Source organism: Pongo abelii, chromosome 7 (assembly GCF_028885655.2).
Source record: "Pongo abelii isolate AG06213 chromosome 7, NHGRI_mPonAbe1-v2.0_pri, whole genome shotgun sequence".
NCBI classification, from domain to species: Eukaryota; Metazoa; Chordata; class Mammalia; order Primates; family Hominidae; genus Pongo; species Pongo abelii.
Genome location: NC_071992.2, coordinates 125,509,313 through 125,525,458, shown reverse-complemented (window position 1 = coordinate 125,525,458; position 16,146 = coordinate 125,509,313). Strand labels below are relative to the sequence as shown.

Sequence of the window (16,146 nt, the reverse complement as noted above, 5' to 3'; positions counted from 1 at the left end):
TACATGCTTATTTATTTGCTACATAAAGAAAAATATTTGTACTGTGCTAAAAGAAGTATAAATTTTCATGGTGAAACCCTGTCTCTACTAAAAATACAAAAAATTAGCCGGGCGTGGTGGTGGGTGCCTGTAGTCCCAGCTACTCGGGAGGCTGAGGCAGGAGAATGGCGTGAACCTGGGAGGCAGAGCTTGCAGTGAGCCAAGATCGTGCCACTGCACTCCAGCCTGGGCGACAGAGCAAGACTCCATCTCAAAAAAAACAAAAAACAAAATACAAAAAACAAACAAACAAAAAAACAAAAACAAAAAAACTGGAAATTGTTTTGTGTTTGAGTAACATATTATTTTCTAAATAAAGTTTCTAAATAAGTGTTTACTGAAACAAAATATCTGCAGGTTCCTGCATACTTATGACTACCTTGGCTTGGATTAATATTTTGAATATTAAGCAGGTACTCAAATACAACTGTGGACATGGCTGAGCCTTTTGTCTTATGATGCATCATAACAGGAAATGTGCCCCCAGCATGATCTCCCACGATGCACTGCAACACACTATCATTGGCCATTGTTACATTACACTGAATGTTATTTATCATCACTGAGATTTCCAAGATCTCAAAGCCAAAGTTGGATCCAGTGATCTCAATTTCAGTTCCTGGTGGACCTTAAAAAAAAAAAAAGCGCACAATATAAATATATCTAACTATTAATACACATGCACTTAAAGATATACCCCTTTACTTTTACAAATAAAAGAATAAGCAGTGTTTTAAAACTAATATAAATATTAACAATACATGCTATGTCATACAATACATTTTGACTACAATATAAACTACAGTCTACTGTATATTAATTATAAGTGATTTATCTCAATGTTTATTATTTTTCCAGCCCTTCTGTCCATTCTATTGAGTTGTAAGTTACTAATTCACGCTAATAGAGAATAGAGGAGGAGAAAAGAGCAGGTCTAGAGTTAGGAAGCATGAATGTCTGAGCAGCGTGGGTTAGAGCATATTTTAAGGATGAGGCTTACTATCTTTATTTTTGGTACCTTCCTTCCTTCCTGACATTAGCAACTCTTTTGAGGAGAGACTACATTTTTCTTAATTCAAACATTTTTGACAGGTATGACTTGGTAAACAAATTATGATATGTAAATGGGTGTAAGATAGTAAATACACAAAAAAGGAATTAATTTAAAGACTTGTAGGTGAATGTTGATGTTAATGCCTTGAATGAGTGCACATAGAACAAATAATTAGATTCTGGCTGTTCTCTTGCTTCCCTCTTTTGACAAATGTACATCGAGGGCATTAAACATGTGGAAGTTTTCATAGGTTGTTCAAATGAATATTCGCATACCTAAATTTTAGATGAAAATTCGTCAACATAACTTTTTACAAACACAGTGCCCTCAAGTAGTAGTTTGATTTTAATTCAAGTGATAATAGTAAAGAATTACCATATGATTGACCATAGTGAGGATTGCTTAAATATAAATAACTATTTTATTTTAAACATGAGAGATACTAAAGAGATGTTTCATGTTAGGAAAGTTTTTGTTTGTTCGTTTGTTTGTTTCAAAGATGGAGTCTCGCTCTGTCACCCAGGCTGGAGTGCAGTGGTGCGATCTCAGCTCACTGCAACTTCTGCCTGCCAGATTCAAGTGATTTTCCTGCCTCAGCCTCCCAAGTAGCTGGGACTACAGATGCATGCTGCCACGCTCGGCTAATTTTTTGTATTTTAGTAGAGACGGGGTTTCACCATGTTGCCCAGGCTGATCTCGAACTCCTGAGCTCAGGCAATCCGCCAGCCTCGGCCTCCCAAAGTGCTAGGATTACAGGCGTGAGCCACCGCACCTGGATGGAATAGTTTTAAGATACAATCTAAAGAAAGTTGTATAGGTCTTAACATTTAATTTTGCTTGACATTTTGCCTTTCAAATGGAACAGTGTTGTTCTCAGTGTGCTCTGTCACCTGTCTCTTCAGCAAATAAAACAGCTCAGTTCTCACATGTCTGCAAGTCTCTTATACCTTTGAATACATTGTTTTGAAAAAAAAAAAAAAAAACATTCAAAGGCAGAGATGGGAAGAGACACAGTCCATGGAAATAAGAAATATATGCCATTATATGCAACGATTACAACCACATGGGAAAATAAATATGCCATTGCTATTGTTCACATCTTTCAAAATGAGCAAATTTGACATATTAAAGAAGATTTCGACAGCAAACTCCTTGAAGGCAGAAAATACTACTTACCCAAACCTGATACATTTCCTTGTGATGTAACCTAAAAAAGACTTTTCTAAAAGGTTAACATTTAATGAGTTCTTCATTAAATGTACTATTCTAAGTTACATTATATGAATAAACTTCTTTAACTTTATAATGTGTATATGTACCTGCATAAATAAGGAAATTGATGTTTAAAAAAACTTCTCCAAAATTTCATTGCTGGAAATGAAAGGAACCAAAATTTGAACCATTTGAGAGCCAAGCTCTCAACTATTACATTACACCTTCCTCTCCAGAATTCAGTACATATATAATAAGCATTCTAATAGCTCGAAGATTATCAGAAATAGCACAGCATAATGACAAAGAACCAAGAAGATATATCAACCTATTGTTAAATTAGAAAAATGAGTCATGCTAAGCAATTAAGAAAATCTTATTTTATAATATTTTCTCCATTGAATGTGCCAATTATCTCCTTAAAAAGAATTCTGGTGTGCTAATAAGTTAGTACTCATTTGTAGTTTCATGGAAATAACTCTGAAACACTCTCAATGTAAGTAAGATTATAACTTTTGAATTTTAACTGGAGTTTCTAGCGCAAATCAACATCAATAACATAAATGAATTACCAGTTTTTGTCTATCTTCACTTATTTTTTCCTCATTTGAAATTTAGTTCAAGTTAAAGGGAATTTTGTTCCTAAATAGAAGTTGAAATTTGGCTAAAATTGTTATCCCATAAATGTGTGAAAAATAATCATACAACAGATACTACACAGAGCTTGAATCCCATGTATTAAGTGTAAGTGGGATCATTTATAAACACACCTTAATAGTTATTTACAAATATCATTCCAATTGTATACTAATAAATATTATCAATACAATAATATCAAGATAATAAGGCAGATATTGGAGTACCTCTGCTTGGGATAATTCCTCTGAGAAATGGAGTATCCTCCAGGGCATATGTAAAAAGTAAAGGTGGATAAGCAATTGTATTAACAAAGATTTTAACACCGACCATTCCAGTGGTCCCAGCGGGAGTGCAGCAGCAGACTTCATTGGGGTTGATGGAAATAATTTGACAAGGGTCATCCCCAATAGTGACTGTAGTGTTGCCTGGATAGAAGCCATTTCCTGTGATCACCAGTGTAGTTCCACCACCAATGCTTCCAGAAGTTGGTGATAGAGTTGCTATTGGGGGGCTGCTGACAGTCAGGTTTCCCAGAGCCAAGCCTTTACTTCCCACCACAACACTAAGAGAATGATGTCCAACTGGAAGAGGAGTCACAAGAGCAGTGATGTTGTTTTCATTAACCTCTATCGCTCTGAACTGTTGATTTCCAATGAAAACAGCAATGTCCTCCAAAACAGTCCCCAAACCTTCTCCTTCAATAAGAAGTTTTACAAATCCTATGATGGAGTTTGGGAAGACTCCTGTTATATAAGGAGTGATGGTTTCTAAATATGAAAAGGTGCAGTTTCCCTGGCACTGAGCAGGCACTCCGTGTATTAGAAGATCTACATCCACAAGCTGTTCGGCAGCAGGGGATGTTTCACATTCAATGGCCGTATAATTCACTGATAGAACTTTACATGGGAAACGACCCATAAGGACTTTTACACCTGCAGAAGAAACTGCAAATCCAGAGCCTTTTATGGTCACTCTTGTCATTCCTGTAGTTGATCCTGCATTTGGCAACACCAGGTCAATGTTTGGCAAAAGTACAAATCGCCTATCAAATTCATTGGGCAACGTATTGATAGCAGTGCCCAGGTTGTAGACAGTCAAAGTGACAATTTCCCTTATACCAACATCCATTGAGTTTTGAGGGTCAATATGACATGTAATTGAATCCTCACTACTTTCTTCTACGACACAGGGGTAGCTACCAATTGTAACCTGTAAGTAAAATGAATACAAAATAAAACAAGTCAATACATATCTCCGGTATAAACAAATTTTGTATTAGCAACAACTATAAATTTTAAAAGCTAATCATGTGCAAATAAATATCTTTTATTCATAAATTTAATTTGGGAGGGGCTGATTAAGGCATCTCTTGGATTAAATTATGATTTGTACATAAATGTGCATTGCAACATTATTCATAATAATCAAAAGGTAAAAACAACCCAAATGTCCATCAACTGATGAATGGATAAATAAAAGGTTGTTTAACATGCAATAGAATAATATTAGGTCATAAAAAGAAACGAAGGACTGATACATGGTACAACTTGGGTGAACCTTGAAAACATTATGCTGAGTGAAAAATAAATAAACTTGGTCACAATGGACCACATATTGTATGATTCTATTTACTAGAAATGTCCAGAACAGCCAAATCTATAGAGACAGAAAGTAGATTAGAGATCGCCTTAGGCTGGGATCAATGGAGGGGTTAGGTGTGATATCTAAGGGCTTTAGGGTTTTTTTTTGTTGGGGGGGGTAATGAAAATGTTCTAAAATTGACTGTGTGATGAATGCCAACTCTGTGCCTATGCTAAAAGTTTATGAATTGTACACTTTAAATGGGTGAATTGTCTGGTATGTGATATAGCTCAATAAAGCTGGTAAAAATTAAATAACAAGGTTATCATCAAAATACTTTTATTGGGAACATATAATAGAAGTACAAAGGAGGTATTTATATTCTTACCTTATTAGCACATGGGAGATTACTAAAGCCATGTCCAATAATTGTTATTAGTTCATTTACTGTTCCAGCGGATGGAGTAATATTGCTTATAGATGGTGAAAAACAACTTGAAACCTCAAATAGCCATCTTTTTGAATTTTTAACCCTGGTATTGTTCAGGCCACACAGGGGTTCTGTTGCTAGGCAGCCTGCCACAGAGCTTCCCAAGTGCAAATTCTCAGGTCCTCCTTTAGACAAAAGAACTGCCTGTAAGTCATGAATAACATTCCAAAATGATAACCGTTTTCAAACTGTGTTACTCTTTATTTTGATGATGATGGTTTAAATTCTGGTAAATCTTTTTTGAAAAACAAAATGACAAATGGGTCTTAGGCAGTACAAAAATATTAAAGACCTGATCAAAGATGTTACAGTAAAGAGAGAAAACAGAATATAAAATTGATTTATTTTTCAGTTTGTCCAAGGCCAGACCCCATGGGGAAAATAATAACATCATCTTACATTTTAACATATGTCCAGGTACATACATAGTGTCAGAACTTTTTTACATTACATCTCATTGGAGGCACACAAGGATTCTGGGAGAAAGACTGATAGGAAGACATTAATGTGATCCTTAATTTAGAGGATAAATTCCAGTCTCAGAGAAGCCCAAACCTATTCAAGGTCATGTGGCTAGTAAGATAGAAGCACAGTTAGACCCAGTAATCTGCTACCTGCTCCAGAAATATTACATACACCCTGGGTCACCTGTGTAACAGAGTTTCCATCTTTAACCATCTTACCATGAGCATATGTGGCTTCAGAGCTACCCACAAACAGGTGCAGGGGAATGTGCCTGGTTTCAGCTGGTAAAACATTAATGACTCCTTGGAGAAAAATGGAGTGAGCCTCATCAACATACCCGCTGCTATAATAATGGATTCCAGGTGAAGTAAATTGGTAAGAAAATGAACCTGCCATAAAATGAGATTGTACATAATAAATATAAGCAATTAATGCATATTTGAAAAGAGACTGAAAACAATTTGAAATGATCATTTAAATGCACATACAGATGACAGTTTCTTATTTTTCATGTGTATGAAATGTCAACAGAATGTAGTAAGAAAACTCGCTATTAAAAGCTATCTTGTGCAACGAAATTACATTCCATGAAAACAAGATCCAGCATTGATTTTCTAGAAAACCATGGCAAGTCTGGCATAACACATCAAAATTTAAAGAAAAATTCAACATGAAATGAAAGAAAATTTTTTTGTGTGTGTGAAAGGTTCAAAATCTTACATGTACAAAACAAAACAGACAATCTAAAAGGCACATTTTACACTGAGCTGTCCTATAGGAAACACTGATTTTAAATTGATTTCAGTCAGTCAAAGTTCATCACTTGCTACCAGATTGGTTTGATTTAAACATATATTCCTATTTTATTGCATTTTGCTTTTTCAATATGTTTTTCAATTGGTTGATTATCACAGAATCAATATAAGATATTTCTAATATCAGAACTCACTTGAATATGTATAAAATAACTTGCTTACACTCATTAGTAACATTTTTACTATAGCAATAAAATGCCAAATAACTTACCTTATGCATTTGTGTATATTATTTATGTAAAAATACTGTATTAAATCTACACAAAATGTCATTTTATTACATGTAGGAAAAAGTGGCATGATGCAAAACCCAATAAGCAGAAACACACCTGATGTAGATTTTTGTCTTCCATTTGTGAATCCTTTGCCATCATAAATTACACTTCCAGGACTGGAAACAGAAAAAATCCTATATCCTATCCCTCTAAGAAACGGATGTGTTTGCCAATGCCATGCCACTGTGTCCCCCACAGACACATTTAGGACTGATGGTGACCAGGCATAACCTAATCCATGTACTGGGGGCAAGAATTGAGTCATATTTTAAAAGAAAAAGAGAATTTCTTAATAATTATCTTTGACAACATGGCAATTTATATACAGTCAGTAGTGAAAACATTTTAATCAACACTAAAAATTCATTACTTACATAATTTAAGCACTTAACAAAAACAAATAGAAATAATGGAAAGCAAGGTAATAAGAAGATAAGGAAAAATTAAGTCACAAAACTCCAAAAGCAATGATCAACAGACAATTTGAAAAAAAAATTGGAAAGTCAACAAATAATTTGCTTAGAAATCTTACATAGAATATTTTTACAGCTATGATCAATTTTAATTGGAATATTCATTTGGAAATCCATGACTGATAATAAACTACAACAATTTGGGAGTTTCTGTACTAGAGCAAAACCAAATGGTAATTCCTGAAGTTGGAAATTGCAAAGTATGGCCTTCTAGACTCAAGTCTACCACTAATTTGCTCTATATGTGACCCTCTATGTCAAGCAGTTACTGCTGACAAATTATAAAAGAAATAACAATACTTAGTCTCTCAATAATTTGAAATATAAAATAAATAAAAATCAAATTAATTTCAGGTTTCAGTGCTTCCATTTTTTCATAGTATATAAATGGTTGATACCTGAATCTTTCCCATTGTTGGTAATCCTGAATATATTCCCAGTTGAATGAAGAATACATTTTATGACATTTTCTGATGATGATGTAACATTGCAAGGGATGGACCCTAGAAAGAATAAATACTGGATATTTTTAAAAAGCAAACATTTTGTCAAATTTTTTTGTGAATTATAGAGATGAAGCATAATTCATCAACAACCAAGACCCTAAAAAAACTCTGCCTTATATAGCAGGATCTTCAGAACTTCTTTTCTGATAGGAATCATGTGTGAGTACTAATTATTTGCAGAACAACTCCTCCACTCTATATGTTATATACACATTAAATACACAGTAATTATTTATTGAAATAAAAAGTAGTTATTCAGTTTCTCTTTATCACTTTAACCAAATACACTTAACCTTTTTTTTATGCTACTAGAAAAATAAAGCTGTGATTTAGAATATTCACATAATAACTCAACACCTATAGTATATCCTTTAAGCTGAGAAAAATGATAATCACTTTCCTATGAATGAAGCTCTTACCTAACAGCACAGTATTCTCAGCTGATATTGTGCTGAATCCAAAACCCCTTATGGTAATTTCAGTTCCACCAAACAAGGAGCCTCTTTGTGGAAACATGCTGGTCACTTCTAAGACACACTGTATTGAAGAATTTAATTTGTCTCTGAGAAAAAAAATGAATAGATTTTTCAATGAGCTTCCTACTGATTTATCTTGCTAAACTCTTGTTAGGATATGACTTCTTTAGAAAGAGGAAATAATGAAAATTACATTTCTGAAAATTCTAATGGCAGAAGAATTTGAGATGGAAGATCCTACAATATTATGGAAAAATATGCTTATGAGAACTGAGGTCACAAGAAATACATTAGATTTTTAAAAATATTTTATATTTTCATTAGACTAAAACAAAAAGGCAGCTCTGCTTTAAAACTACCAATTAAATCTCACACATTTGAGTAATCAAAGTTTTGTATAATTAATTTGAAGTTATTATTCTATGTTTGTTGAAAACTTGTCAGGGTCTCCCTTCCCACTACTTCAATGAGAGAGTTTTAAATTTATTTTGCTTGGTTATGATGCATCTGCTAAGAGGCCATCAAAATGTAAATGCTTTTCTGATATGACATATTCGACTTCCAAATCCCAACTTCCTTCTTAACTGCAGAGAGGCAGAAAAATTCACGTGAATCAGTGTGTTAACTTTTAACTTCCACAGAGTAACCTTGTTATTTCTTGAATCTGAATGTGCAATTTTGTATGGGGTCAATTTCACCCATTATATGGTCAAGCTACAGCACAAGCCAATACAGAAGCCATGTGAGCTCTGCCCTGTGAAACCAAGAGATGGATGTAGTGCTGAGGTTTATGTTTAATGTTGCTCATCTTCATTTACTTCTTGCAAGATTTTGCTGCAATCATCTCTCCTTCTACTCTGACATTAGCTGTATTGGCATTTTTGTATCCATAAAATTTCAGTATCTTCCTTTTCTAAGTATTCCAAACCAATAACTTCCTCATACTAGAACTAACATTTTATCAGTTAACAAATAGTTTCAGGGAAAAAGAAATGCTAAGTCCTTACAGAAAATAGAGTTGGAGAAAGCCTCTCTGCATCATCTCCTTCAGATCGCCACCTCCTACCCATTTCTTGGCTTAATTGTCACCTTTTCAGAGAACCTTTCCCTGATGCTCAGGATAAGTTACCTCTCTCTATTATAGACTCTTACTGCACCTGGTACCTCTAACTCACAGTATTTTTCACACTTACTATTAAACTCTTGATGTAATCCTCTGTTTGAAATCTCTCTCTCCAAGAAAATTGTGAGCACCATTAATACAGGGGAGATGCCCCTCTAATCCACTGTAAATCCAGCCAGCAGCACTGAGACCCTAGAAGCTACTTGATATGCATTTCCTGAGTGAATCGAAATCATGTGACATATACATAAGCCTAGTTGTACAGAGAATTTTACAACCTGATCTGAATGGCATTGGTCTCAAAACTATGTGTCATATTGCAGTTGTATGAGATATTCTCAGCATCTTTTGCAAAAGAAAACATAGAAAGGTAAAGAGAACAATTAACACCTAAAGGTTAATGCCCACTTCTTTTCCTATCCCAATTCCACTAGTCCCATGTGTTCCACAACTCTATCAAGTTTATATTCATTATCATACCTTGTTGATGCAAAACCCCAGTTTCTGACTTCTACATAGATATCATGTTTTCCAGGAGACAACTTGGGCAAAAGGCATCTAATATCTGTGAAGTTCCAGTGAAGAATCTGGCAGGTTTTTCCTCCAACATACACCACCATGTTTTGTGTGAGTTCATTTCCAAAATTATAGCCCTTAATTGTTAAATTAACTTCTCCTGGTATTTTAAAATTTAAAAAATAATGCAAAAAGTTCAACTTGTTATCCAGTGTGAAATTTGCATATTAAATAAATCAATTCATCTCTCATCTTTCATTGGATTTAGGAAATCCTAACACTTTGAGAGGCAAAAGGAAAAACAATGAAAGAGTTGGTAGCAGCCACAAAGGGATGAAATGTACATTCAATTGCTCAAAAGGAAAAAAGATGACAAAGTCCTTTTTTAAAAAAAAACTTACTATTTTTCTCCTTATTGCATATGTTCAATATAAAATAATAGATTAATCGAGGATAAAACATACACACACATAAAACTATAACTGGTTTCACTTTAAGAAACAAAACTACAGAAGAAACTATGCTTCAAAAGCCTTTCTAGAAATGTTTTTTATACGTATGACAAATGACCGATCTTATTGAAGAATTTCTTACCTAGTATTGTTCGTACTTTTGGACTAAAATCAGTTATAATTGGTGTCTGTAAACAATTATAACTAAAAGCATCCCTTGCTGTGGCTTGAAATCCATTGGTAGTAACTGAAATATCAACTGTACCCTCAGTTTTCTAAAATAAGAGGAAAAAAATTAGAAAATATTAATTGTTGAGCTATAGAAATGCAAGGGCTGAAAAGAAATAGATTATTCAGAATAAACTTCTGAAGATGTTTTATTTCAAAGTCATGATCAGTGTCAGTTTTCATATATTTAGAAAGTTGTGGTGTCAAATATAGGTTACATGGTTGAGTTCTCAAAATAAAGTTACATGACATAGTAGTTTTATGGGTTTTATGATCAATTTAAATGCATCTATATTATTGGATTTCTGATGGCTCCACAATATTGTTGAGATGTTCTGGAGAAGCGATTCTCTGATAAAGCATTAGAAACTAAAGTTTGACTTTTTGCTTTTAAAATAGACAGGTATAGTTCTTATTTCTCTTCTCTGACAAATCACATCATTATATCTTTTGAAGACCTCGCTCCAGAATCCAAGACTAAGCACTTGGACCCCCTAAGAAAACCACTTGATGCTTTTGCAGATATAGCATCCATGCAATTCCCAATTAGGAAAAATATTTTTTCACATCTAGTATTTATTTAATCCACACTCAGTGTTTAACTGAATGACATATTGTAAACAAAGTAAGTTTTAGTTTACCACATCCCCTCAATTCTCATCTCCATCATTTCGTCCAAAAAACAAATTTATTTTTCCTGCAGATTGCAAATACATAATACCCCCATTTATTCTGCTACACTTTTTTAAAAAAGTCAGTGACAGGATTCATTATATTTTGGCAGGTAATAAGGAAACCAGAGTCTAAGTTTAAATTTAAAAACTATGTTTTATGTTCCCCTTCCTGTGTCCCTGGGGCCTGTTGTGGGGTGGGGGGAGGGGGAAGGGATAGCATTAGGAGATATACCTAATGTTTAATGATGAGTTAATGGGTGCAGCACACCAACATGGCACTTGTATATATATGTAACAAACCTGCACGTTGTGCACATGTACCCTAAAACTTAAAGTATAATAATAAAAAAAACTATGTTTTAAAAATAAAGAATAATGATTGATTCTAAGATACAATATTCCACAGAGAACTTTACTTTTTTTGTGAAACTGAAATTTTAACACATTTAAACTAAAACTTTAACACATTTAAAAATGTATTCCCGGCCGGGCGCGATGGCTCACGCCTGTAATCCCAGCACTTTGGGAGGCCGAGGCGGGTGGATCACGAGGTCAAGAGATTGAGATTATCCTGGCCAATATGGTGAAACCCTGTCTCTACTAAAAATATAAAAATTAGCTGGGCGTGGTGGTGCAAGCCTGTAGTCCCAGCTGCTTGGGAGGCTGAGGCAGGAGAATGGCTTGAACCCGGGAGGCGGAGGTTGCAGTGAGCCGAGATTGTGCCATTGCACTACAGCCTGGTGACAGAGCGAGACTCTGTCTCAAAAAAAGAAAAAAAGTATTCCTTTTTGAAAGCTATTAATTTCTAGATTGACTTTCCTGAAATCTTTAGACTACTCATTTTTTTTCATCCTTAAATTTACCATGGTAAACTCTCATTCATTCTCAAATTCTGATGGGACATCAACTTTTCTGTGAAACTGTTTCTGACGCCCTCTCTCCATTGTGTTTTATGTTTACTTTGTTACTACTTCTATTAACTCAAATGAAATACGTTGTTTAATATTAGCTTATGTGTCTCTTTTCTTCATGATTTTAAGTATCTTGAATGTGGAGATAATATTTTGTCTTTGAATCTTAGTGGAAAGATGTGGAAGAAATAAGTTTTAAGGAGCATAATAGAAACCCTGCAGTTCCTAAGTAAATACATCACTTGTTTCACCCCCCACTCCACTGAATGTTTCCTAATTTATAAGATTTCAGACTTAGGAGGAAAAAATGACTGAAATCAGAGGCCTTACTTTTGGTGTCCTGCAGGTTATCCTGTACAAATCCCCTTCAATCACATTGCAGGTTTCATTTCCAACTAATACCTTTGAATTTTCATTAAAGCCAAATCCAGATAAAGTCAGTAGAGTACCACCTTCATAAGAAAAGCAAACAAAAACAACAACAAAACCAGTTCAATCATAACAAAAAGAAATGTTAGTAACATTTTTTGAAAATTGTCTTTGGAGAATAGTCTAATGATCCAAGAGATGGACTGGCCAATAGATCAAGGACCAGACTTGAGATGAGTACAATCCCCACCACACACCTGAGCCTGGGTGCTGATGCTCAGAACCATAAAGGAGCTGGGCTAAGTGATTTAATGAAATAACATAGATTTGCAACACACATTTGCTATGGGGCATTGGTAGCAGCATCTGCTATTTTTCACAGTGCCTTCATCCTACGAATAATTATGCTGCTTCTATTCACTCAACCGTTCTGTGGGTGGAAAAGGAGAGTGAATTAAGACTCTCGCCAAATCTCAAATTTTAATACCTCTAAGTAAAAGGAAAACTAAACTTTAAAAATAAGCGATGAAATAATGTAAAATAAAAGCATACCAAAAGGATCAAAATCAAAGCACAAAACCCTAAACTATGCCTGGTAAAAAAACAAACAAATGTACAAAGGAAATGAAGCAGGACAGGAAAAATGTGTTATGTTCTTTCCATCCTCTGTGTTAGCCCTCCTTTCCCCAGTTTGTTCCCAGAACTTTGTCTGGGTCAAGGAGCTCCACTGAGACTGTGGTTACAAATGAAGCAGCTGGTAAGCAGAATAATAACTAATAAATCTTATCTTGACATAATTGATGTGCTTGTTATAGAAACATGTAATAATTGATGATATTAATTCAATAACCTAAGATGTAAGTATAAGCAGCACCCTGACTTGTGCTTTGTAAGAAACAAAAGAATTAGTCAGCCATTTAATCACTGTGCCTTCTCAAAGGAGACTCTCCTTTGTTCTATAAGAGGAAGCTTTGGGATCCTCTTCCTTCACCCTGTACTAGAAACAGCACATTGAACTGATGGAAATGCATGCAATTTTCTCTCTGTTTAAACCATTAACCGTTACCTGCTATGCTTCCAGAATCAGGCCAGATATGTGAGATCTGACTCTGATAAACAAAATAGAACTCTTCACCCCCTATATTCTGTGCTAGTCCAACATCAGCCACGGACACAGCAACTGGGGCATGTCCAGCACTTCCATTCAGCATCTGGCACTTGAGCTCTTTTTCTTGTGAAAAAAAGAAAAAGATGAAGAAAATGGTAAATCAAATAGTTTTATGAGATAAAAGTTATGCTTGCAAATACTAACATTGGCCTTCATTTTTAGATCTCACGAAGTATATCCAAAGAAAACGAATCATATATTAATGGGTGGGGGAATCTTAGGAGGAATAATTCTTACAAACTACCTGAGGCTATGAATCAGACACTCCTAGAAAATAGGTAAACCAATAATGAAAGCAAAGTAAACAATCTGCTTCTGATGCTACTGTACCCAAAACAGACTATTGTCATAATTAAAAAAAAAAACTAGTTTATAAGCTCATTTATATTAATAATTCTAAAATTTTTGGTCAAACATATTATGTCCAAAATTGTGCAAAATACTACGTTTTATCAGGAAAGATGATCAAAAACTAAATGAAGGGCAGGCGCGGTGGCTCACGCCTGTAATCCCAGCACTTTAGAAGGCTGAGGCGGGTGGATCACCTGAGTTCAGGAGTTCAAGACCAGCTTGGCCAACAAGGCGAAACCCCGTCTCTACTAAAAATACAAAAAATAGCTGGGTGTGGTGGCAGGCACCTGTAATCTCAGCTACTTGGCAGGCTGAGGCAGAAGAATCACTTGAACTCGGGAGGCAGAGATTGCAGTGAGCTGAGATCATGCCACTGTACTCCAGCCTGGGCAACAGAGTGAGACTCCATCTCAAAAAAACAAAAACACAGAAACCAAAACAAAAACCAAAACACCAAAAACAAAACCAAAAAAGTAAATGAAAACATTTTCTTACTTTTTTTTTTTTTTGAAATGTGACCATTTAATTCCTCAGCAGAGATGTATGTATGAAAACATAATTTCTATCACTGGTGATAGGAGAATTTGATATTGAGGATTTCATGAGTTGGGAAGAGTGATTTTTCTCTCTCTTTTTTAAAATTATACTTTAAGTTCTGGGATACATGTGCAGAACATGCAGGTTTGTTACATAGATATACACATGTCATGGTTTGCTGCACCCATTAACCCGTCACCTACATTAGGTATTTCTTCTAGTGCTATCCCTCCCCTAGCCCCCAACCTCTCGACAGGCCCTGGTGTGTGATGTTCCCCTCGTTCTCATTGTTCAACTCCCACTTATGAGTGAGAACATGTGGTGTTTGGTTTTCTGTTCTTGTGTTAGTTTACTGAGAATGATGGTTTCCAGCTTCATCCATGTCCCTGCAAAGGATATGAACTCATCCTTTTTTATGGCTGCATAGTATTCCATGGTGTATATGTACCACATTTTCTTTTTCTTTAGAACATCAATAATACAGGTGCAGTATTGACTATTAGAGCTTAACAATGCATAAAAGGTCTAAACTAAAAACAACCGAAAGGATTTGGTAAATGAATTTACTTATGTAATTTCAATTGATTTAAGTTAAGAAAAATCTCCTAGAATTATGAAAGACAACTTTTAGGGAAATAAATAACTATGGCCTTCACTATTTCAAGATGTTAAAAAAATTTGAATGATCTTTAAATTCTACATTAATGGAGAGAGGTTAAATGGGACTGGAAGTCAGGAGATGGCCAGGTCCTCTTCCTGCATGGGATTGTCAAAACATGGGCAGACAGGACCATGGAACACAAGAGAGGCATTTCATACATTTTTGTGTCCCAGAGACACATGGATGCAAGGAAGATTTCATGTAACCTCCAAATGAAGGGGGAAAAAAGGATAAAATTAAACTGTTATAGGATAAAGACCGTACAACAGTGAAATAATCTGTGGTCATAATCAAAGATAAGGCATTATATAGACCAGGTTGCCAATTTCGTGACCCCATAGGGATCATGATAATTGTAATACTGGATCATGATAATTGTACATGATCAAGATAATTGTAATACTGCCCTTTGCTTCCACTTTATCTTAGAGAAGAACAATTAGGCTTAATAGTTTTTAAAAGGACCTACCATCCACAGACAGAAGAGAACAACCTACTGGTCCAACTGAGACTGATACAGCTGAACTAGGAGAAAATCCAGAACCCACTATGGTTAGAATTGTGCCTTCTTCATAGGACCCTAAAAATGATCAATTTAAATAACAATGCTAAAGTTATAAAAATAAAACCTGTTGTTATGAAATCAGACATTTCTCAAATAAAAATAAGTCTATCTTCAAAAGATATAAACAATAAGCCTAACAGGAGAGCAGGGAGAAAAATCCACGTTTATTTGTCAACAGCATTTTATTTCCATTATTTCCATTGAATTACTCTATATCTGTTCATATTTTGAATCTGTGTGTTGACAGAGACTAGTGGAAAGAATTATCTGATTGAAAATATGGCATAAGATAAAGAAACAAATTATTCTCATAACAAAGAAATTAAGTAGACATCTCTATATGGTAACTTAGTATATGATGGACTTGCCATTGCAAATTCATGAGGAAAGGATAAACCACACAATTAGTGGTATGGACACTCCCCATTTGAAAAGAAAATAAGATTCCTCTGTTTATGGTGATACACATCTCAAAGTGCCTGAGACAGTTCTGGTTTACACCTGTGTTCCAGCGTCTTAAACTTTAGGTTCTTTCATTCCCTCTCAAAAGTGTCCAGGTTTGATCA

General features: G+C 34.8%; 1 protein-coding gene across 1 annotated transcript in view; it reads right to left on the bottom strand.

Moving 5' to 3' along the window:
- Positions 1–16,146, bottom strand: part of PKHD1L1 (PKHD1 like 1) — a 168,846-nt gene that overhangs the window by 79,725 nt on the left and 72,975 nt on the right. Inside the window, 12 exon segments of the mRNA XM_063726390.1 lie at positions 419–667; positions 3,169–4,153; positions 4,914–5,140; positions 5,699–5,869; positions 6,625–6,813; positions 7,442–7,546; positions 7,969–8,111; positions 9,629–9,824; positions 10,259–10,391; positions 12,260–12,381; positions 13,365–13,529; positions 15,485–15,595. Of these exon segments, the coding sequence (XP_063582460.1) occupies positions 419–667; positions 3,169–4,153; positions 4,914–5,140; positions 5,699–5,869; positions 6,625–6,813; positions 7,442–7,546; positions 7,969–8,111; positions 9,629–9,824; positions 10,259–10,391; positions 12,260–12,381; positions 13,365–13,529; positions 15,485–15,595 (2,796 nt within the window).